This window comes from Ylistrum balloti, unplaced genomic scaffold, assembly GCF_031769215.1.
Source record: "Ylistrum balloti isolate Yb309-2 unplaced genomic scaffold, AGI_CSIRO_Ybal_v1 Utg370220, whole genome shotgun sequence".
NCBI classification, from domain to species: Eukaryota; Metazoa; Mollusca; class Bivalvia; order Pectinida; family Pectinidae; genus Ylistrum; species Ylistrum balloti.
In genome coordinates, this window is record NW_026782185.1 from 428,379 (window position 1) to 453,775 (window position 25,397).

General features: G+C 33.9%; 1 protein-coding gene across 1 annotated transcript; it reads left to right on the forward strand.

Moving 5' to 3' along the window:
- Positions 1-325: 325 nt before the first annotated feature.
- LOC132551818 (L-asparaginase-like) lies at positions 326-20,579 on the forward strand. Its single transcript, XM_060215962.1, has 13 exons — positions 326-464; positions 4,675-4,792; positions 5,317-5,428; positions 5,918-6,043; positions 6,942-7,025; positions 8,445-8,571; positions 11,065-11,177; positions 11,838-12,023; positions 12,649-12,762; positions 14,216-14,428; positions 14,906-15,153; positions 15,966-16,065; positions 17,994-20,579. Exons 1-13 carry the CDS (start codon positions 326-328, stop codon positions 18,207-18,209), a joined length of 1,896 nt encoding a protein of 631 aa, XP_060071945.1. The 3' UTR covers positions 18,210-20,579.
- Positions 20,580-25,397: the final 4,818 nt, after the last annotated feature.

Here is a 25,397-nt window from a genome sequence, read left to right on the forward strand (position 1 = left end):
GTGTGCACTTGTCTCTTTACATGTATTTATATCGCTACTCAATTGCTTACTAAATAATGATTTTCTAAAAGAAGGTTTATCGGACAGACTTGGGACGACGGTAAAATGGTTCTCTAAATTATTGGGGTTTTTAAGACAAGTTGCCATTTGAGAAAAATTACGTGAAGGAACTCTTTTACTCCAGTAAATATGTAACCCTACTTTCGTTTTAAAATTTGTACATGTGCAGTAACATTTTTTCAGGGATACATATAGTAACTGGAATCGGCACGAGGTGTTCCGAGTGAAGTTTCTAATGGCAGACGAAGGTGGTAAAACTCGTGGCATGGAAGACGATCTGTTTCAGCGGCGCAGTAAGCTTGCCACTGCAGGCGTCGCAGAATCTGTTGAGCAGGAACAGGAGGCAAAAGTATTAGTTTTATACACTGGAGGGACGATTGGCATGAGAACAAACCGAAATGGAGGTAGGACACAAAACATGACGCAATTTGTTGACGTCGGGAACTTGGGATGGTATGCTAATGTTGCAGCTAGAAAATCATGCTGTTTCTGTCGCTCTGAATTGTCATTAAATGTGTCCAGTGTATAAGGCATAATTTCTAATGCTAAATTCTGTGTTATATGGCAGAGAAAGATTGCATTTTTGGAGTAGGATGAGATTTCTTAAATTTTATTAAACGACTGATTTTGGAGGTCAGATAGCCTGGACCTGTAGCTAATCGATTAAGTTACATACATAGGAATTGGTTCGATTTCTGGTCGGGGCACTCAATAGGGATGTGTATTTTCCGTTCTTCAACATTAGCACCCAATAAAATCTGAGGGGTTGTGGTATTAATTTGGAGTTTTGGGTTGAGATTTAGGTAAGTTCAAGAAAAAAACAGGGAGAATAGTGTAAAAGGAGTGGGTTGATGTGAATTGTACATAGCGTTTTTGTCACTGAGCTGACACAGTATGCTTATGTAGCTCAGTTAGTATAGCCAGTCAGTGATCACAAGGAGAGGGTAGCATACATGTAGGTATACATTGCAATGCATCTCCCCTGCCAGTCCCAACATGTACTATTCCAATCAATGTTAGATCTTTAAATCCTCTGCACAGATGGGTTTATATATATCCAATGGCATCATGTTCTACACATGGTCATATTCTGGTTTGCATAGTATGGAGGTAATGCATTCATGTTTATAGACATTTTGTATCATAAATTTCTATAGTTTTTGCATGTAAATTTAAACTTGTATTGAAAAGATAATAATTTTGTTAGTAGTAGGCTGTGTAGTGAAAGTAGGAGCCTGGCAAAGCAAGCCGACCCGAGCCGGCCTGCCGTGTACGTGTAGTGGTGTACAGAACATTGTTACGGAACTGGATTGGTGTAGGCGGCCAAATGATCAAAGTAGCCGGTCAAATTGGCCGGCGACCGGCTCTTATGGAAAACCCTGTATCTATAAATTAATTTTTGCATGTGTCCAAAATTTCTGTACACTTTTTCTTGTATTCTACTTTTTTGATACATGCTGGTATTTTTCAGATGGACAAGTTTGTGTTTTATTGTTTATGATAGTATCAGTTATTGCAAATTTTCTCATGAACTTCAAAATGATTGATATTGATCTGATACTGTACGTATCAATATATAAATTTAAAATTGTAGCCATAGCTTAACAAATTAGCCAAATAGTTTTAAATGCCAAAATGGGTGCAAGTTAATGTCACCAATATATTACTGCAGATGAAATGCTCAAATAAGACAAGAGTAAGGACAAATTGAAACAAGAAAATATGGAAGTATGCATTTGATTGTTAGATACAAAATTAGTTCAGCAATTGATAAAATTAGGAAAGTGTTTATAATATATGATGAAAGCAGTGAATAAATTTTACACTACATTCATTTTGCTTTTCATTTTGATTAGAAATTGTTCCCTACAGATGGTTACCATGACTACTAATACACAGTTAAAAATCAGCCAGCTACAGTACATATGGCAGTGTAGAAATTATACACAGAGCTGATATTATGCAACTAAACTAGCATGTAACGTTAAAAACAAAACTCGTGTGAAACTTAAACATTAATACTATTTATACTGACTAATATAGGACAGAGCTTAACTAAATATAGTAACATATAGCTTTGAGATCGTTGGCGTTAAATGTTGCTTTAACTTCTGAATTGTTTAATGTTATTTGAATAAAGTTTTTTATATGAATTGTAAATAGATGTATACCTGATGTCAACTAGAAGGTTTGTTTCCTTGAAGTTAGGGACGTTGTAATAAACCTAAACTCTTAAGTCAGATAATTTTAAAACTTGTTTAAACTGTTATCATTGAAGATGAAACTTCGTCATACATCATTTGTTTTGACCTCAAGGTCACAGAAAGGTCATTAGTGAATAACATTAAACTATGATGTTATGACAAGTATAAAGCCCCAAATAGCCTCCATACCCTTAGTTTGCATATTTATGTGTATTTAAATGGAGATATTTTACTTTACATTTTATTGATGAATAACTTGTTTTACATGACTATTCTCACTGAAAAGGAAAGAGTTAGGTCATCACCTTATCGTAAGTCTGGTAATGGCAATTTGCTTTTAGACACCAGAACAATTCTTTTTCAAATTAATTCCATGTCATATTTTGAATGCATAGTATTGCAAGTGCAACATTTAAGGAAGTAGACTATTTTTTTTGAAAGCCCTTTTCTAAGAACTAACATAATTTAGTCCTATAGATATTGTCATTGCCTTTTCTGTCCACAGGAAGGGCATTTAGATTTCAGAGCCAGCAGATTCCAGGTTTGTGTGTTTTGCTAATATAGAATTATCAGCTTTTGAAACAGCAGCGTCTGATCCTAACATATGGCTTGATGACACCTGCAGCCTTTATCTCTACCTGTTGTGTACAGTTTCTTTCCTCTGATTTCATGTACTCTGTATAGTGTACTTGTCAAGGTAAATATGTCGCATAAAGTGAAATTTTACATCAACAGAAGTATTTTTTCCCCTTTGAAAATAATTATGATGTTAGAATTTAAAACAACCCGAACATTCAGTTCATAGAAAAGGATCAGTGAACGCTGGCATTCCCTTTGCTAATTATCATTGCGTAAAAGTCACCAATTTTCAGTGATATCAGCTTATTTGTTAATTTACACTTTTGCATTACACAACAGACTTTTTTAAAACAATACTGTTATTATCTTATGTTAAGGGTTGAGGGACAACAAAAATGTTTCTGAATTCAGTTAGGGGGTCGGCTTATTACTAACCAATAAATTAGTATTTTGTCAGTAGTTTATTACTTTACAATATAATGATTGACTTATTGCCAGCATGGTATTTGGTATCTAACTATTATACCTAAAGCTACATTTGATATTAGGGTGATATATTTATTTATTTTTATGTTCAAGTATTCATATAGTTTCCAGTAAATATGCACAGCAAAAGTTTCTAACACAGGAACTTTACTCAGAAATATTTACACATTTGTATTTATACAACCCTTTCTTGACCTAATTTACAACCCAGCTTTCCTCATTATCATTCCGCAGTTTTCAAAGACAATTTTTTTTTTAAATTTGAATCTGCTTGAAATGTCCACTTCAGTCCTTACATAAATGTATATAGCAAAGCTAGCTTACCTATTCTGCTTAAATGTCACCTGGCCCCACTTGTATAAAACATCTCAAGTTGAGATTTCCTCAAGTCGAGAATTTCCCCAGCTAATATCTCCTTGAAAATATCTTGTATGAAAATTCCTCAAGGAATTTCAGGACATCCTAGTCGAGGACTTCCTCCTGTTCCTTGAGAACATTTTATACAAGACGTTTTTGAGGAGATATTCAGCAGAGGAAAATCTTGACTTGAGGAAATCTCAAGTTGAGATGTTTTATACAAGTGGGGCCTGGACAGTTAAGGAGTCTTTTTTTACTTAATTACACTGTGTATATATATAGATTACTTCATCGCTAAAATATTACTTTCTCTCTGAACAGAACAACTAAAATTTTACATTTATTCCTTTAAATACACTTTTTACCTCATTATAATGATAGTACAATTAATCTGAAATACAGTTTTTTCATTTTTTTCTTAGGGTATGTAGTCACAAAGTGATTGTTTGCTGTCCATAAAATGGACCTTTTCATGTGAAATATATCTGAGACAATTTACTGAATTCTATATTTAAGTTATAACATTTGAATTTTATTTTTTGTATGATATTAAAAAGTATGATTTATAATCTACTGATAATGTGTTTTTTTAATTCAAATTTTCACACTCCAAGATTAATAAACAAACCTAGAAATATGATATATAATCTATTGATAGGGGAAGAGTTGTCAGTTGCTTTGAATGTTTGTATTTTTTCTGGTATAAGGAATTTGTATCCTTGCAAAAATACATAAATTGGTCAAACGACTTCAGTCCAATCCAATTGTTTATGATTCGACATTATTACACCAAGCATGTTTGTTTAAGGTAATAAAAAGATATTAAACTTCAATTTAGCATGAGCTCAAAAACAAATATACACACAAGTTATATTGAGTATTTCTCATCAATAGTTTTCTTATAACGGGAGAAGGTTGATTGGTGAGGAATTACTGGATATAAACTACTATGGTACATCCTAAATTCAGTTTTCCTTGTTTCTAACAGTGTATGAACCAGAAGCAGATTACCTTATCCCCGAGCTTAAGAAGTTGCCAATATTCCATGACAAATCTTACGCTGAAGAGCAGCTTATGGAAGAGGAAAAAGATCTACTTGTAATGCCGTAAGTAAGACATGTGACTAATAATGTTTCTATCATTTGATTCCTTTTAAAAAAAAAACTGAGACCACTTGCTCAGTATTATGGTAGATATAACATGCTGACCCAGACCAGACTGTGCAGCAAATGCTTAATCATATACAATTAGTCAGATTAATCCTGTTTTTTCATTGGAATAAGTGTGAAAAAGACCAAAGAACGAATTTTCTTAATTTTTTTTTTTCATTTTTTTCTCTGTTTTAAATTTCAGTTAGGACAATAAAAGGACACTTGACTTTTTTTTGAAATTGTCTCTCAGGGCATTAGAGTGGTTTAAAGTTTTGAGACTTTGTGGAAAAGCAGTAGCAGACCTTCTCTCGATAATCTTATAACAGGAGACATTTTAGTCACTGTTCCTGCTGGACTTCTGAAAATTGTGAATAATAGTCTTTGTCTAAAATAAGGGGTAAACTCCCAGTGATGTATAATGGATGTTAACAGGTATGTTACTGATATTATACTGAGTTTGGTTACTTTTTGTGTTACAGGGTTATGAGGAGTGGACGAAGGGTGAAATATCACATAAAGGAATATAATCCGCTGTTAGATTCCAGTAACATGAATATGAACGACTGGTCAAAGATTGCCAATGACATTTCAGTAAGTCTTTATAGCTGTGATATCGGCCAAAGATAGCCAATGATATTTCCATAAGTCTTTCACTGTGATACTGGTCAAAGATAGCCAATCGTATTCCAGTAAGTCTTTAATGATTTAGTGTAGTATGCTACGATGAATAGACCAAAAGTTATAGAAACTAGACTGTAATGTATGTGGGCTACAGGGACATCTTGATTTAAGGGTTTATGCTACATAAGTCTGACCTGTACCTCCTTTTCAAGAAAGTTTCACTCTAAGAATCACATAGAACTTGTTAGATGAATATTGATTTGGATGTCATTATCTGATGACAAAGAAGAGAAAGACTGAGTTATTTTAGATTTTGTATAAGTATTTGAAATTTTCAAGGGAAAGAACCCAGATGTACATCACAAGGATACATGTATTATGTGGAATAGCATGCATTACTAAATCGTTATCTTTGAAGCATGTATACAGTGTCTGTATGAAGCTCTTATCATTTAATAGACATTCTACGATGACTACGATGGATTTGTCATCCTCCACGGAACTGACACGATGGCATACACAGCTTCGGCCTTGTCCTTCATGTGTGAAAACCTTGGTAAACCTATTGTTCTGACAGGATCTCAGGTACGTAAAACTGTTGGGTTGAAAATTTGAGCCATTGAGAACAGAATGCATCTCCAGAGAAGACGCTTGGTGTCAAAGACTATCAGTAGGATTTTTTACATCTCGTAATTATTGATATAATATAAGCTTTTTTTGTACAACAATTGTGAAACAAGTACATTTAACTTATAGTAATCACTTTTGTTGGCTTTTCAGCAGTTTTATAATCCTTTGTTCACTGAGGTGTAACATGTGAGGAACGATAATCAAATCAATATGGTTTTTCGACTTTTCTATAAATACTTTTTTCACTGAGGTGTAGTGTGTAAGGAATAATGATTAAATTGACAGGGCATTAACTTTGTTTTATAATAACTATGTTCACTGAGGTGTGACATGTAAGGAATGATAATCACATTAACATGGTTTTTAAGCTCTTAATTAATGCCTATGTTCACTGAGGTGTAACATGTAAGGAATGATAATCACATTAACATGGTTTTTGGCCTATATTATAATTCCAATGTACATTAAAGTTGCAAATACAGTCTAATTAATATAGTGTTGAGTAAGCAATATGTGATTAATTAGGTAATTATCATGTACGTAATTGACCCAAATAAGGCAATCTGGCTACAAGTTTTATCTTAAGCCTAGGCATAAATATATTGACATAATATAATCAAAATTACAGGATTTGAATTAAGCATACATCAACATTGTAGATGTCTACATCAAAACCATATTTGAGAAAGAAATTAACAATGTTGTTTCCTTTCTTGTACACTACATATTACACATGAGTGCACAAAAATTTTGCTTCTTTGATCATTTGTCTGATGAAGGTGACAGAATGTAGACTAGCTATGAAAATAATGCATCCTGTTAATGATAAAAATTGAAATTAAATTATTTACAGATTCCAATATTTGAGGTGAGAAGTGACGGTAGAGACAACTTCCTGTCAGCCCTTGTGGTAGCAGGACAGTTTCTTATACCAGAGGTATGTTTGAGTTACTGATACATGAGGGAATTTTTAGTTAAGTTTGAGTTAACACCAGAGGTAAGTTTGAGTTACTGATACATGAGGGAATTTTTAGTTAAGTTTGAGTTACTGATACATGAGGGAATTTTTAGTTAAGTTTGAGTTAACACCAGAGGTAAGTTTGAGTTACTGATACATGAGGGAATTTTTAGTTAAGTTTGAGTTACTGATACATGCGGGAATTTTTAGTTAAGTTTGAGTTAACACCAGAGGTAAGTTTGAGTTACTGATACATGAGGGAATTTTTAGTTAAGTTTGAGTTAACACCAGAGGGAAGTTTGAGTTAATACCAGAGTCAAATTTGATTTAATACCAGAGTCAAATTTGATTTAATACCAGAGTCAAATTTGATTTAATACCAGAGTCAAATTTGATTTAATACCAGAGTCAAATTTGATTTAATACCAGAGTCAAATTTGATTTAATACCAGAGTCAAATTTGATTTAATACCAGAGTCAAATTTGATTTAACACCAGAGGGAAGTTTGAGTTAATACCAGAGTCAAATTTGAGTTAAAATGAGAGGTAAGTTTGAGTGTGGCAAGGCCAAAACTTGTGGTTAGCAATGTGATACATTTTGCCAGAACCATTTTCAGGTTAGTTGATCACCAAAGAATGATGACTAATTTAGCAATAGTTGTAACTCTTTAGCCACATATCTGTATAAGGCTATTATAAGCCATGTTTGACTGAAAGTATCAGTTTCCAATTTTGCAATTGCCAACTATGGTGGTTACCTTTGTTTGTTCTGAGGTTAAGATCGAACTCACTTTGATATTTTGTAAGGCATATATACTGTGAAACCAGAAACTATCATGCACATATCAAGATGACTAGAGCTCATCCAATGTTTCACTTTAGTTGGACTAGACAACCATAAATATGTTATTATCCTGCAACTGGCCATTGTTGGAATGCACCTGCCACATATATTGTTGCTGGATTTGGCAGTGATGGAAAACAGATGTATTTTAGCACATTTCTGAATTAACTTTAAAATTACATTTAACGATTTTGGATTGTATATGTTGTAATGAACACACTTATTTACAAATATTTATGAAGTTGCTGCCATATCCGATGAAAGGAGATATATTTCTGTGCAGAACAATTATACTATGTTCATTACTATTTGTAGGTCTTAGTCCTCTGGTATTTCATGTAGTTTATCCTAGTACAATCTAATTAGCTATAATAGCTTTTGAGGTAAAAAATACAGATCCGGTGAGATTTTTGTTGAAAATAATTGTAAATGACTTATCCTGTGAATTTTGTATGTGCTGGAGTGACTCAACCTGACATTGTTGATGTGAATTGTTTTAATGATTGGGAAAGATCAAAACCTATACACACATTTATAGAACAATTTAATTTCAGGTGTTGGTTTTATTTGGGAACAAAGTTTTGCGAGGTAACAGGACCATAAAGAATGACTCGGGCAGTTTTGATGCTTTTATATCACCAAATATTGCAGCTATAGCAGATCTGGAGACAGACATCACAGGTAAGTCCTAAGCTATAGCAGATCTGGAGACAGATATCACAGGTAAATCCTAAGCTATAGCAGATCTAGAGACAGACATCACAGGTAAGTCCTAAGCTATAGCAGATCTAGAGACAGACATCACAGGTAAGTCCTAAGCTATAACAGATCTGGAAACAGACATCACAGTTAAGTCCTAAGCTATAGCAGATCTGGAGACAGATATCACAGGTAAGTCCTAAGCTATAGCAGATATGGAGACAGATATCACAGGTAAGTCCTAAGCTATAGCAGATCTGGAAACAGACATCACAGGTAAGTCCTAAGCTATAGCAGATATGGAGACAGACATCACAGGTAAGTCCTAAGCTATAGCAGATCTGGAGACAGACATCACAGGTAAGTCCTAAGCTATATTAGATATGGAGACAGACATCACAGGTAAGTCCTAAGCTGTAGCAGATCTGGAGACAGACATCACAGGTAAGTCCTAAGCTATAGCAGATCTGGAGACAGACATCACAGGTAAGTCCTAAGCTATATTAGATATGGAGACAGACATCACAGGTAAGTCCTAAGCTGTAGCAGATCTGGAGACAGACATCACAGGTAAGTCCTAAGCTATAGCAGATATGGAGACAGACATCACAGGTAAGTCCTAAGCTATAGCAGATCTGGAGACAGACATCACAGGTAAGTCCTAAGCTATAGCAGATCTGGTGACAGACATCACAGGTAAGTCCTAAGCTATAGCAGATCTGGAGACAGACATCACAGGTAAGTCCTAAGCTATAGCAGATCTGGTGACAGACATCACAGGTAAGTCCTAAGCTATAGCAGATCTGGTGACAGACATCACAGGTAAGTCTTTGGAGACTGACATTACAGGTAAGTCCTAATCTATAGTACATCTGAAGACAAACATTGTAGGTTATATAAATCCAAACAACAAACCGGAATTCAATATTATCCAAACAGACTTGACATAAATGCTGTGGTCATAGTTAAACATAGTCCATTGTCAAGGACAATCTAATATGTAAACATTGTAATCTCTCTGTAACATTATACTCTTCTCTTATGGGCCATTAAAGCTGTCTTGAAAATAGTACAGAAATAATTTTTGAACTTTTGTCACTTTATGAAGGCAAACCAGTTTGACAACATTTTAAGTTTAAAAAACGATAATTCATTATTAATCATGACAGACAGGCACACATAAATTACAGCCCTCAAAATATTTTTTCATGACTCGTCAGACATTGTAATAAGAAGTGTTCTGGTACAACCTGTCAAACTGCTTACATTAAAGATTAAACACCAGATTAATATATTTGTTGTTCAGTGTAATCTACATAAACTGTTATCTTCCTCGTAATGACCCCATCCTCTGACCTTGAGTCAGAGGTAACGTCCTGGCTTATGGAAGGGATAAATATATACAGGATTATGTTAATTGATTAATACATGTTGGGGTATGATACTTACATAAAGATATATAATTTTAATTGGTTATTTTTTATGTTAGTGATTGCGTTTTGTTTGCAAATGTGTAATTTATTGAGATATCAGAGTAACATTTTTTTTTAGTTTTTAAAGGCATCACAAAAAACACCTCTAAAGATAAAGGTAATAGAAAAAGGAATGGTTCATCTCATGGCATCAGTGAAAAATATCCCTTTACTTCAAGTTTTTTGTAAAATCGTGAAATTCTAAACCATAGACAAATACAACCATTTCTCATGAAAAAAATATAGAATATTCCACTTTCTCATGACAAAAAATACTTGTAGATAAGATAGCCTATCTATTTAGAAATGGATGATCTTGATTTCCTTTGGTTCAAGGATCAGGTCTTTTGGTACAGATATCAAGCTTCTGTACAGATAATACATACATATGTGTGTTTATCACAGACAAAATATTAACATCATTTTTTCTGAAGGACTGTTGAGATTATGACACAGTGCAGCTATCTGTTTTCCAACCAGCGTCCATCAACTTTTTACTAAAAATGGATACTACAACCAAATGGATTTTGACCAGATTAGGTCAGAAGAATCCTGCTGGGCAGAGGGACTCAATTTGGATGAATGTTAGTTCTTAGTTCCTAGGGGAATGTGGGCAGGATTTGATTGGGGAAAGTTTTTAAAAATCCTTTCTTCTGTAGGAAATATTGGATTTTGTTCAAATTTTTCTAAAACATTCTTGAATGAAGGGAAATCAATTTTGCATTGGTGGTGGATCTCAGCCCTCTTGGATGGGAGGAATGGAGCCCAATAGCAAAAATAGTACAAATTCTTTTAAATCCTTCTTCTTCAATAGAAATGCCAGGATTCTGTCCCAATTTGATCTAAAATATCTATGGGTGAAGGAGAATAAATTTTAGTACATCTTGGCATAAGATTGAATTCTTTCAACTCCTCTTTTTTATGGAATGCAAGGATACTGTCTCAATTTGGTCTGTAGCATCCTTTGGTCCTAATTTTGTTACTTTTGTCTTTTTTCTTTTAGTTGACTGGGCCCATGTTTTTCGAAGTGGTACCACAGAGAAGTTTCGTATCCACAGCGAGATGTGTCCAAATGTGGGTCTGTTAAGACTTTTTCCAGGCATTTCTGTACAGCTGGTAAGATGTTGCGATGTGCATTATGAATGTTAATGTGTTGACCATTGTTTGTATGCTTGTTGGCTTCATTGTTGTGAATCTTATTCCTATTTGAGTGTGTGATGGTACTTAAATGGATTAACCAGTATTCACATAGAAGGATGAATTCAGTAGAATACTTTGCCTGAACACCTGATCTTATTCTCAATGTTTTCTATTAAAGTTTTCCATGTATATCTTTTTCATGCGCCCCACAAAATTTCAGTCCGGTGCATAACTTTGCTGACTGTACATGTTAAGCAAGGATAATGAAACTTGGGTATACATTGGCTGATGTGCATTGTACTAAATTCTTGGTTAGCAACCCCTTAATTATGGAGTAATTGCCCTTTGTTGAAATTTTATGTCCAGAGTACAACTTTTAATTGATTGTATTTAAACTAGGATAATGAAACTTGGTGTATACATTGATCACATAAAGAATGTGTAGTGTACCATTGTAAGGCCTTAATGACAGATTTATTGCCCTTTGTTGAAATTTTGTGTCCAATAAAGTTGTTTTTGGGAGCATTCATTAGTTTTCACAGATATTCTTGTCCATTCATATTTTGTACAGGTTTCTTTAATTTTTCAAATTGAATCCAGGTTTTATTAACATGTCAGTATATTCTTGTTTTTTAGGTGCGATCATTTCTCCAGCCACCAACACAAGGAGTTGTGCTACAATCATATGGTGCAGGGAATGCTCCTGATAACCGTCCCGAGCTCCTGAAGGCCATAGAGGAAGCTATCAATATAGGAGTTATAATTGTTAATATAACACAGTGTACGCGTGGATATGTGGATGCTGCCTATGCGACAGGGAAGGTAAATTGTTACCAAAAAAACCCTATTTCAGTGATCGACAAATCATCGAGTTAAATACCAAGTGTTAATTTTGATTACACCTGAACTGATCTAACCAGTTAACATAGTTTGGTGGATGGGACTTTAAATGGTGGCCCATGTGAGGATTGTCCACTCTTCAATATTAAGATCCCTCTGTAGCTTTTTGAAAAAGAGTAAGTGTGATAACCCTGGTCCAGGGGTCATCATTGAGATGATACATAGGAGGAGTCGTGGAGTCTGAAAACCTGTCAACCAACCAATCAGTACTGTTAAATCAGAAATGTACTCAGAATAAACTTATTTGGCAAATTATGTAAAAGTATAAATAATGTAATTGAAGGTTACCTTGGAAAGTCACAATGGAATACCAGCTTGTTCTTAATAGGGAATGGTCATTATATTTATCAAGCAATAAGCCTATCCACATACATTTGTATCTATTACAGTCTCAATGCAAACAAAGGCTTCATCACTACTCTAAAATAAAACCTCCTCACTTTCTTGTTAACACAGCTGTGTTAACCTTTTTATAGGATAAATTAGGTAATATGTAGCTGTACAGTTAATTGTAGTAGGAACACTTTTGTTTCAATTGTTATGACAGGCTCTGTACGATAAAGGTGTGATACCTGGAGGTGATATGACAGCAGAGGCAGCTCTCACTAAACTCTCTTATGTACTCGGCAAAGCTAACTGGAGTATTAAAACCAAGTCTAAGGTAGGTAAAAGTAGTAGTGAGTGAAGACTGATGCTTATACTGTATAATCATATAATTTTTTGGTTTTTCAAGTAAAGCGTACAAATAGAAACTATTTTAGGGTTACTTAGGAAAGAAGTTCTTTTGATATACCAGTAGAAGATTTGGTTTTGATGTTTCAATGACTACACTGTCACCTTCCTCAGACAAATGACCAGTGTGGCATGTACTAGCACTGATATATGTAGTGTATGAGGTTATATGGAATCCACCAACTTTTACTATAATCATAATCAAAAATAGTGTGACAAGATGGTAAGAGTTCATAGACAAAAAATACACAAAATGTTAAAAATGTACTGTAGTCAATTTGGTTTCACTTTCTTACCATCTTGTGTATTTAATATTTACACAGACTCAAATACAAGGAAACTAAAACCAGGTGTTCTGAAAGAGTAAGCTTCTTCTGCTTCATCAATGACACCCACCATGCAAATCTTGGTCAATCCAATTCAGTAATGCTATGGTCTCAAATGAGAACAAGGTATACAACAACACAACCAACAGGAAAACTAATGAGCATCAAACAGATCTAGCTTCATATAGCACAAAGACATAGAATATTTTTCATTGAGATCACTTTGACGGCCATAAAAATTTTCAGCAGCCTGCATCTTCTGAAACCCTGTGTCACGAAGTTGTCTGTCTGTTGACATAATCATTCTATTTTGTGCTGTATTATGTCTGAAATGGAAGTGATTTTGTCTTGATTAGCAAATGATAATAAGATTGAGGATGACAATAAAATAATTACAGGTAGTATGGTGATTGATAGTAAAAACAAGCATGAAACTTATTGAAGTGATTTTTAATGATAAAAGGTTGATAGTCTGTACTATATACTAGGTATATATAACACTAATTTAAATATACTTGTATTATAGAGAGGATATTGATAAGTTGTGAGAACTTGCATCTGATCCACGATGTAATGAATTGGTTTAAATTCAAAAGAAAAAAGATTTGGTGATACAGAATTACTTGTCTAATAAATTATAAATTAGAAGTATACCTGGCTGGATTGGTCAACAAGATGATATGTACAGGAATGCTTACAAGTTGTTAAGTTGGAGTTCTGTGATTCCGTATGATTTTGTGTGAATGTTGTTAATCAGAGAATATTTCTGATAAATAATTACTGGCAAGTCTCAAATATAAGTATGGTTCACTACGTATTGTTTGAAATGTAAGTTTGAGTAGATTTGTATAGGCATTGCTTACTGCCCATTCTCATTCAGTCAAACTGACCTAATATAATAATTGTAAAATGAAATGTTATACCTATTGGAGTACTTATAATTTAAGTTCATGGTGTTGCCAAGTTAACAGACTCAATTTTGAAAATTATTAAGATAGTCATGATATTTGAGCAAATGAAATTAGGTTCATTTGCACCAGATATTGTTGTCTTCAGATGATGGAAAGAAATTTGCGTGGAGAAGTACAGGCCATTCGCAAGGAAGACATTTCCTTACAAGACTTTGAGTTGATAGACAGTGTAGCTAAGGCACTCAGCATTAGCACTAAAGAGGAAACAATAAAACTGCGAGAGGCGCTATATCCTAACTTGATGTGTGCTGCTGCCAAAAGTAACGACGTCCAAGCCCTGGAAAGACTCAGGAACACAGTATGTAATACTATCTGTACTGTTTCCTGTAGGGCTGTATCACTTACACAGACAAAAGGTCAAAACGAATGCATTGAATGTGTAGAAAAATATGTTATGATATACATGTAGAGTTTGCATTGACACTGTCCTTATAGTTTTTTGAGGAATAGAAATGGAAAAGGACGTCACTTGTTTCAGAAGTCCATTCAGAATATAAAGAAAGGCCCAATTTTTGAAAAACTTAAATGTATATTTAACCTCACCTAGGTCTTAAATGCAGGGGCTAAGATAAAAAAAAATGATATTCTAAATTTCTTATATTTTTATTTTGAAGTGTTTGGTACATCATGAATTTTCATTGATTAAGTCACAATTCCACTTCTGTTATGACACAATAAGAGAATAGAAATGAATTTCATGGCATTGACTATCATTTAATTACATTTTAAAGAAGTTTTTTTCACCAGAGATTATTTGATTGATTTTCACAACCAGGGTGGCAATTTATCAGCTGGAAATCAAGATGGCCGAACAGCATTACATGTGGCTGCTAGAGAAGGTCACCATGCTGTAGTACAGTACCTGCTCCATCATGGGGCCACAGTCTACTCTAAGGACCAGCACGACCATACTCCACTCAATGATGCCATTATCAGTAAACACCACCAGATCATCACTCTACTAGTCAGGACAGGTGCTCACCTCACCATGCATCCCATCCGCATTGCCATGGAGCTCTGCAGGTAAATTCATTTAGAGTGGTCATAAGTAAATCATTGAACTCTGCTCGATTGCCCAGGTATATTCTATGTGGATTTTTACAAAAACTGACATAAAATTTTAATTTCTGTTAAAAATTTAAAAAGAAAATATTGTCTCACTTAAATTTCAATTAATGAACTGCATACTCTGAACAAGAGAAAACTTTCCTAAAAGTGATAAACATGTATTGTTAAGATTGAGGAGGAGGTGGGTTGGGTAATCTTTCCCCTGACATCCAAATATTATTGTCAGAATTCTTTCTATATTAAGTACCATAGCAAGTAATTTTCACGGGTCTAAATTCTGATGATTTTCTTCAGAAATGAATTAATTATGTCTTAATGTATTAAAATTATGTGATTTTTGATGTAAAAGGATATCTTACGCATGTGTCTCATTACTTTATCGCTTAAATTTTAGTTAACGTGTTATTCGGTAGAAGTAAATAAGTTACAATGTATAAAAATTTATGAACATGATATGTTTTATTATCAGAAATTTCAAGTGTACAAGAAGTGATGCCTATGGATTTTTTAATAGGTAAATAGATGAATGTTACAGCCATGGAATTAATATTTATGGAATCATTCACGGATGCATTTGCACACATCACTACTTTTTTTTTGCATCATGAGAAATATTCAAACATGATTATAGGCATATATTCATTAATTAATGGGATTTTTTTTTGATGAATGCATTGTTTTTCTCTGGATTGCACTTTCAGTAGTGTTAGTATATGTGCTATGTTATTTGATATTAAGAAATAATATTTATTCTCTGTGACTTTCAGTGCTGCAGCTAGGGATGAAGTTAGCACACTACAGGCTTGGAAGTTAGCAGGAGCTGACCTAAACGTGTCTGATTACGATAAAAGGACACCGCTACATGTGGTAAATTAATCTACATATATCTTATACATGTTCGCTTTAGAACCATCTATTTGAATAGATGCACACTCTTTTATCTTATCATTTGGATAGAAAAAAATGTTTTTCTATAAGCTTTGAAAAATTCTCAACATACCTAAGGGTTATTCCTTTGAAACATCTTCATTACCCCAGGACTGCAAAATAACTTCACTTGTACCCTTCCTGGGTTGGGATAGTTATTTCCGTGAAATAGTCTGAACAAATGTAGGTGAAATTTACCAGCATGAACAGCCACATCTGTGATATGATTCACTGTCAAAGTTTCACTGATTCTTATATTTCCAATGTACTAATTTTTCTTCAAATAGCATCAGAAGGCTGCATGTCTTCTGTTCAAACAATAGTGAGCCATTGTGTCTACATGTCGACTGTTCAAACAATAGTGAGCCATTGTGTCTACATGTCGACTGTTCAAGCAATAGTGAGCCATTGTGTCTACATGTCGACTGTTCAAGCAATAGTGACCCATTGTGTCTACATGTCGACTGTTCAAACAATAGTGAGTCAATGTGTCTACATGTCGACTGTTCAAACAATAGTGAGCCATTGTGTCTACATGTCGACTGTTCAAGCAATAGTGAGTCAATGTGTCTACATGTCGACTGTTCAAACAATAGTGAGCCATTGTGTCTACATGTCGACTGTTCAAACAATAGTGAGCCATTGTGTCTACATGTCGACTGTTCAAACAATAGTGACCCATTGTGTCTACATGTCGACTGTTCAAGCAATAGTGAGTCAATGTGTCTACATGTCGACTGTTCAAACAGTAGTGAGCCAATGTGTCTACATGTCGACTGTTCAAACAATAGTGAGCCATTGTGTCTACATGTCAACTGTTCAAACAATAGTGAGCCATTGTGTCTACATGTCGACTGTTCAAACAATAGTGAGCCATTGTGTCTACATGTCGACTGTTCAAGCAATAGTGAGTCAATGTGTCTACATGTCGACTGTTCAAACAATAGTGAGCCATTGTGTCTACATGTCGACTGTTCAAACAATAGTGAGCCATTGTGTCTACATGTCGACTGTTCAAACAATAGTGAGCCATTGTGTCTACATGTCGACTGTTCAAGCAATAGTGAGTCAATGTGTCTACATGTCGACTGTTCAAACAGTAGTGAGCCAATGTGTCTACATGTCGACTGTTCAAACAATAGTGAGCCATTGTGTCTACATGTCGACTGTTCAAACAATAGTGAGCCATTGTGTCTACATGTCGACTGTTCAAACAATAGTGAGTCAATGTGTCTACATGTCGACTGTTCAAACAATAGTGAGCCATTGTGTCTACATGTCGACTGTTCAAACAATAGTGAGCCATTTTGTCTACATGTCGACTGTTCAAGCAATAGTGAGTCAATGTGTCTACATTTCTACTGTTCAAGCAATAGTGAGTCAATGTGGCTACATGTCTACTGTCCACTGTTATAACAGTAATGAGCCAACTGATCTACATATCAACTGTTCAATGAGGAATGAGTTTATCAACACAGAACTGAGATATCTTAGCCAGTGGAACTTCAGACTTTACAACCTCAAGGTTCATGTTGTGATATCACATCTCTGTCAAGACAATTCACCTAAATTGCCCTGGATGTCATATGACATGCCTCCTGTATGATATTCAGTGAGGAAACTACCAGCTACTTCAAGCAGACCCTGCCTTGAAATGATTCTGGATATTTACGATTGGATTTACCCAGCACACAAACCTGATGATTGTTTAGCTATAACATGTGTTCTATTCAAACATTAAGGTGTAGCTATTACTCACAAGAGCTTGAGATTGAAAAGTTCATTCACCAGAATCTTGATGTAAATATTTGTACTGATTTCAGAGTGAAAATGCTGATATTGATGTTACTTCATGCTTTTGTTTACAGGCAGTGAGTACAAAGAAGATGTCTGCTGTGCGTTACTTGTTAGGAAACGATGCTAGGTGGGACACAAAGGACATTTTTGAAAACACAGCAGAGATGCAAGCCAAAAAACCTGGATATGAGGAAATCCATGAGCTTATACAGCAAAAGATTCGTGAAGAGAAAAGCGGAATTCCAGATTCTGAAGATCTGCAACAAGCACAAATCAAACATGACTAGAATATAGAAAAAGATATTATAGAATTGCTCTCATCTGCCAAAACAAACAAAAGACGTACATGTCTAACATGTGCGACACACATTTCATAGAGGTATCTAGACCATTCCAAAAACCAGCCCATCATCATCTAATACTATCTTAAATTTCATTTGTATATACCCTTTGGTTCATAGCTTTGATTTGATTTTTTTTTGTGATTTATGGAAAAATCTAAATAGCTGACAAAAGGGCAAATAAAAAACTGAAGAGAAAGAAAGGGAGATAATTTGATATAGAAGCAATACATATCATACCAGGGTGGAAATGCAGAAACGTCAGGAGTGATATCCTGCTATTTCATTCTATTGTGATATTTTTATGTAACATTGTCTCAGGGAAGTAAGTAATATTGTAGTAAACTGCTTGTTGTTTGAAGTATGTACAGTTGACCTGCGATAACCTAGATGCCGATAGTCCTGAAATTACATTCTGGACGAAAACATTATGGAACGGGTTTTCAGCAGGCTGCTTGATGTTTGAAGTATGTACATGTATATGGGGTGTTATACTTTTTCTCTTTGATAATTTTGATAGATAAAAATATGTTTCTTTTTCTTGTCAGCAGAAGCTTTTATTTTTGTTACATCTACCAGGTCAGTTTTGAATAATATCCCAGGTAAAAGCTGACAGAAAGAGTCTATCAATATGATAAGGCTAGATGTATAATATTATAAGCAGGTTAACTTGTTGTTAACCTGAAGTATGTCAGACAAATTTGTGTTACAGTATTCTGAATCAATTGTGATCTTATAATGATTAGTCAAAGTAATTTGCAACGGTATATAAACCATAACTAATGGTATACCATCCAAAAATTTCTCTTTTGTGTGAAAACCCCGTATAGTAATTGTTAACATGATCTCACTGACCATGTGACCTAAACTGATTTTAAACCATGGATTGTTCTCCCAAATTTGTCTATTTACAACCTAAATTAGTCAGAATTTCCATTTTGAAAAATGAGAAGTCAGTAAAAATACAAAAATGTCTATTTTATTTCGGGTATGATTTTCATCTTGTTATGTCAGCAACACCATATAGAAATACAGTGTATATTGTTAAAGGTCAAGGATAGAGCTTTCGACAAACTGTCTGCTAACCTTAATATCCTATGTAAAAGGTCAAGGATAGACCTTGTGACAAACTGTCTGCTATCCTTCTATATACCCTAGATTAAAGGTCAAGGGTAGACCTTTTGACAAATTATCTGCTAACCTTCTACATACCCTATGTTAAAGGTCAAGGTTAGACCTTGTACCAAATTGTCTACTAACCTACTACATACCCTATGTTAAAGGTCAAGGTTAGACCTTGTACCAAATTGTCTACCAACCTACTACATACCCTATGTTAAAGGTCAAGGTTAGACCTTGTACCAAATTGTCTACTAACCTACTACATACCCTATGTTAAAGGTCAAGGTTAGACCTTGTACCAAATTGTCTACCAACCTACTACATACCCTTTGATTCCTTTTTTGGAAAAATGCAAAAATGAATTTATACAAAAAAGTATACAGACCTCTGCTTTAGACAACTGAGATGACTTGTTCATGCACTTCAAATTGTAGTAATTTTCGGCAAACTATGAATTTTCTCCTCTTGTGGAAACTCTAAGTAACCAAACATTGTATACAGTATCGGGCACATAAGAAATTTACTTCTCTTTGTATGAAAATCATCGATTGGTGAACATCTAGGATTTTTTATATCAAACTTGCATCATTATCTTGACACATTGTACAGGTATATGTACTATATCTAGTGCAACCAACTTTTCACTGCTGTTGATAAGAAGATTCACGCATGATAGATTTAAACACAATTTTTGTTTGCATATCTTGATTTTGGATAAAAATGTATTCATGTTGATTAAACACTATTTACCTTTCGGATACTGTTGACATTTGTATCACTATTTTGAATGAAAATGTTGGTATGTGTGTCTTAATTTGAAATGAGAATGTAGAATTATATGGTTAGTTTGAATGAAATTGTTGACTGATAATGAATGGTAAATTGTGTATTTCTTTTTTTTTTAATGGAGGAATTTTGACCTGTTTTTTATTACAAATGAGTTAATTGGACGAGATGAAATGACGAGAGCTGATTATAATGAATCATGATGTCAAAACATAAATCAAATATTCATCTTACAGGAGACAGCATTCAAATTGTTTGAGTAGGAGACTGTCAGTAGATACTTTGTTTCTTATGTGAGGACTTTCATGTAATCTTTATGGGTGACAAAAGTGTGTTAAAATTATTGCTGTATTTGTATTTGATTTCTTTGATTCAACACTGATTAAAATTGATTTTTTTATTTTAATCTGTCGCCATCTAGAAATTATAGAAACTCTTCTTTACATTAATTTAGAAATGAATGTGTTCAAGATTTCAACCTTTTTTCTGTTTGTTTTAGAAAAAAATCTAATTTGTTCTATTCCATTTAGTTAAGATTTGAATCAAACTTGAAGCAGATTTATTACTTAAGTTTACATGTTATGACAGATGTTTATGAAATCCTGCTGAACGTTCCGACAGATGTTGTCTGGTCTTTTGTTAACTTTTGTTACTGTTTTGGAACTGGGCTCTGTATTCCATAAGGAATCCATCTCGAGAAGACATTTTAGAAGATGTTCTGCTGATGTGGATCTCATTTCTTTGTATTTTATGAAACTTAAACGTTAGAATTTCAGTGGCTGGTGCCAGCTACTTTCATAACCACCTATTTAATCATTATCATAAATTTGTTTTGTGTTATCTTATATATTCTCACATATAATGGATTTTTATTTTGATCACAAATTTGTTGTTTTAATGTTTTATTTTGTTGCATATAATCAGAACGGATTTTTTATTTTACTGTATCAATTATTTAGATTATATCTGTTGTTTTTGTGTGGCTTTTTTTACGTTGAAATATTCATCTTCTGTATGAAAAAGTATTAAAAGCTTTAAGTTACCAGCATATGTTAAAACTGTAAGGTTGAATTGGAGGGGGGAGGGGAGGTTTGCTAAAGTCATACTTGCCAACAAAATGATGTGTAGGCCAGTGACTTTTCTTGTGTTCAGTTTTTGAAATTACACATAACTGCCACCTGCTGTGTCACTCATGTCTTTCTAATTTTAAGTCCCATATTATTATTTTTGCTTTGTTTTGACACAAAAAAAAATATTCTCATTTCCCAATGATTTTTGTGTATTTATAAGTGAATGCAGAGTGATTTCTGTTGATACATTTGCATATATATGTACATGAATTCCCTCTGATTTCTGACCATCTATAAATGAATTCCCTCTGAGTTCTATATACCTATTTATAGCAGATTCCTTTTGACCTATTTATAGATGAATGCCTTGTTATTTAATTTATTTCATTTTTTTATTTTTCGGTTTATGGCTTCTTGGCCATTTCTCTGTATCTGATTTCGAACATGACAGTATCACGACTTTCTACAATGATATACATATTGTACCTGGAAACATGTTAATCAATCTTGTAAACGGACAGTAAATAATATGAAACAACTTATTAGCCTGAACTGACCAATTCCACAAAGCTATCTAGTACAGAAAAAGGATTGATCTATTGTCATCAGGCAATCTTCTGCTTTACCTTGCCTTATGTCCTTATGTTTTGATAAATAAGTTGAGTCCAACACGTTGTAAAAGTGAAAGCACAGGAAAACAAAGCTAGAGATTATTTACCCAAATGTAAGTAGAATGGATTTTCTTGGAAAATAACTATAACTGGTATGAGATATTTGTGAAAATCAGAGGGAACTGATGCTATCTTGAGTTTACTAGATTTTTGATGGACATCATATGAATAAATGAATGTTTGCATATCAATATTGCTTGATTTCACTGTTACCAAGTGATAATTTTTTTTTTCTTCTTGTTTATTTGGTTTCTCTGGGGTTTCTTTTGGTTTATCTACATGTATTTTGTTTCTCTTTATTTTTAAAAAGACTACTCCTCATGATTTAATAACCAAATTTACACCAAATTTGATCTTGAGCATTACCTGGTTGAGATTCTTTATTCATATAACAGATTTTATGTCCACTGAAACTGCCTTTCTGATAAGAGGTAGAGATTCCATGATGTGTTGTAATGAATGGTATGGCTTTGCTTTGGGTTGGGAGTGGGGTGGACCTTATCTGAGGCATCACTATATTGTTTGCCTGTGATCCTGTCCTTCCCCTGGAGACATAATCTATGGGTCATAACATGGAAATAGTAAATATCATTGGACCTATGACTATGTTATTACTTGATACTGGAGACACTTGAGAGGAATTATTTTTTCATGATAGAAAAAGGTTCCATGCTTGCTGAAATAACTAAATATGTGATACATGTCCTCAAAATCTCTTGTCTCAGAAAGCACTATACAGATCAAATGGCATATATTTTGTGGAAGAAAAACGGTCTAAATTATGAACTCAAAGTTCTGTAAAAGTAAATATATAGATGTGTTAACATGCTGGTAAATCAGACTCCCATCGCTGTTCATGCAGGTATGATTGCACTATTCATGCATTGATAGCTTTGATACACTGACCCTGTAAATCTAGCCATACTTTTCACAAACAGCTCAGATTTGCTCAGACTTTGTTAGAACAAACATTGATTTATATTGTGTATATAAATGTTTTTTTTATTTAAACTATAAACAGAAATATGTAATTAGCATGGATTTTATTTTTAGCTTTATTTCACTATTGACAATGAAATATTGCGATGTTCCTTTTAATTAAGATATGAAATTTATGGTTATCAACACATATTACAATATGACAATGTATCGTATTGATTTGTATACTTCGTGTTAATTTTTGGTAGATGAAGTCTATGTATCAATAAATTTGATTAATGTGAATTTACTGTTCACTGTCAGGATTATAATACTACCACATCTCTGTATACAAAACAGTACTACAATTAAAAGATCTGAAAACTGTTTGTATCTGTTTTGTTTACCTGATCAGTGTGATGACAGTTGTTTATTATTTGGAACTTATGAAAATGAATGCAATTATCACTTAAGACTGTGCTCATCTGAAAGGTGAAAAAAAATCCAGTATTAAACTTTGGTTATAATAATGATTTTTTGAAAGGTTAGATGTTGCTTGTTGCTGCACTTCTTCTTCTGATACTGGTGTCAGAATATGCATAACGGGGAAAGTGTTCTGAATTAACTGACATTCTTTGTTATTTTTGCAGCAACCTTTTTTTTTTTTCTTTAAATCAATTCTCATCTTTCATTGAAAGGCTATGGTATGATACTTGGATTTTAAGAAAAAAAATACTGTAAAAAAAATTAATTTGCATAGCAACCAAAAGCAAACTTTGGTAAATGATTTTAACCCTCTATTTAACCATTTCCTTGTATTAAATTTTTAGCCAACCATCATCAGATGGTGGGCTATTCAAATCGCCCTGCGTCCGTGGTCTGTCGTCCGTCCGTAAACAATTCCTGTTACCATCTTGGAGTTTGAAAGTAAAAGTTTGTTACCGCAATTTCTGGGAAAGTACTGGATGGATCTTTCTCAAATTTCATATGCAGTTTCCCCTTGGTCCCTAATTGTGCATTGTACTTTTTTGGACTGTTTTGAAATCAACATGGCTGCTTGTCAGCAAACTTGGATTTTAATAGTAAAAGTTTGTTACCACAATTTCTTGGAAAGTACTGGATGGATCTTTCTCAAATTTCATATTCATGTTCCCTTTGGTCCCTAGTTGTGCATTATACCTTTTTGGACTGATCCGATTTCAAGATGGCCGCTTCTCGGCCATCTTTTATTTTGAAAGTAAAAGTTTGTTACTGCTATTTCTGAGAAAGTACTGGATGGATCTTTGTCAAATTTCATATGGAGCTTCCCTGGCTGTGAATAGGACAAAAAACAAATACAAACAAAAAGTGTATTTCAATACATCCAGTGTCCTTGATACATGATATATATACAAATACCCCAATGCATAACTAGTTGGCCTGTGCAGATCACCCTACAGCTATGAGTCAATAACCACCTTCAGTTTGAATATCATGCATACCTGGTATATGCAACGCTTATTTCACACAAGCATATTTTCTTCGATATTCTATCATATTGATTCAAGACCATGTCCATTATCCACCTTAATTAAAATATCTTGTGCCATCATTGAGTACATTCAATGAAGACCAGTTCATGAACATTTACAAAAAAAATAAATAAATCTTCAAGAACTGAAAACAGATCCTCAAATGGTGGGTGCCAAGATCCCACTGGGATCTCTTGTTAAGACTCAAATCTTGGACAGAGAAATTTTTGAGGATAATTTTCATGTTGGAGAAAGAGGGAGTTGCTGTGCTTTGGTCTTTACAACTTGCACCCAAATGACAACTGAAAATGTAACATGAAGTGCCCTGTCCTCAGCTTACAAGTACACCTATATTACATTGGGATTCATTTTATACGGACTGATGTCCTACTTCCAGTCAAACATTAGAGGACTTCCTTAATCTGCCTTTTGCCCACTGAATTTGTCACTAGTATCTGCAGTATTTTAATTGACTGCGCCAGTCAGAAATTGATTTTGATTTCATAATATGGTCAGTGATTTTACATCATGAATGGAAAATGGTACAACAAAATGGCTGTCTGCATTTTATTTTGTCCTCTACATGTCTAGTTTAAATTACGTCAATGTCAAAATGTGTATTTTCTTAATTATGTGATAAAAAGCTGGTTGATGGCACTAATGACCTTTTATGTCTTGACAGGCCATTAAGACTGTAATAATAATAAAAAGTCAAGGCTCACAAAAAGAAAAAAAAATTAGAAGTTTCATAAAATCTCCTTTATATCTAATTCTAAGATCATCACCTGACCCCTCCCCTGTTTTACTTTGTCCCCACCATTTTATGGCGGGTATATACTGTGATACCAATATGTATTGTATTACATATCCCATCCTATCCTGTACTCTCCTGAATCCATATCATTACATTTGCAACTTCATTTCACATTAGACATTTAAATCAAACTTTATGTAAAGGTCAACTTCAACCACATCACTTTGTGTTTCACTGTTGCAAGGTCATTGAAATCTCTTTAAAAACTCGAAGATTTTGATCAAACTAAGCCAATGTCATGA

Excerpts from the sequence above, each read along its gene's own strand:
- LOC132551818 (XM_060215962.1), top strand. The coding sequence starts at position 326 with ATGGAAGACGATCTGTTTCAGCGGCGCAGTAAGCTTGCCACTGCAGGC. Across the intron at positions 8,572-11,064 it reads TCTGGAGACAGACATCACAG|TTGACTGGGCCCATGTTTTT; the intron begins GTAAGTCCTAAG and ends TTTTTCTTTTAG. Across the intron at positions 11,178-11,837 it reads CAGGCATTTCTGTACAGCTG|GTGCGATCATTTCTCCAGCC; the intron begins GTAAGATGTTGC and ends CTTGTTTTTTAG.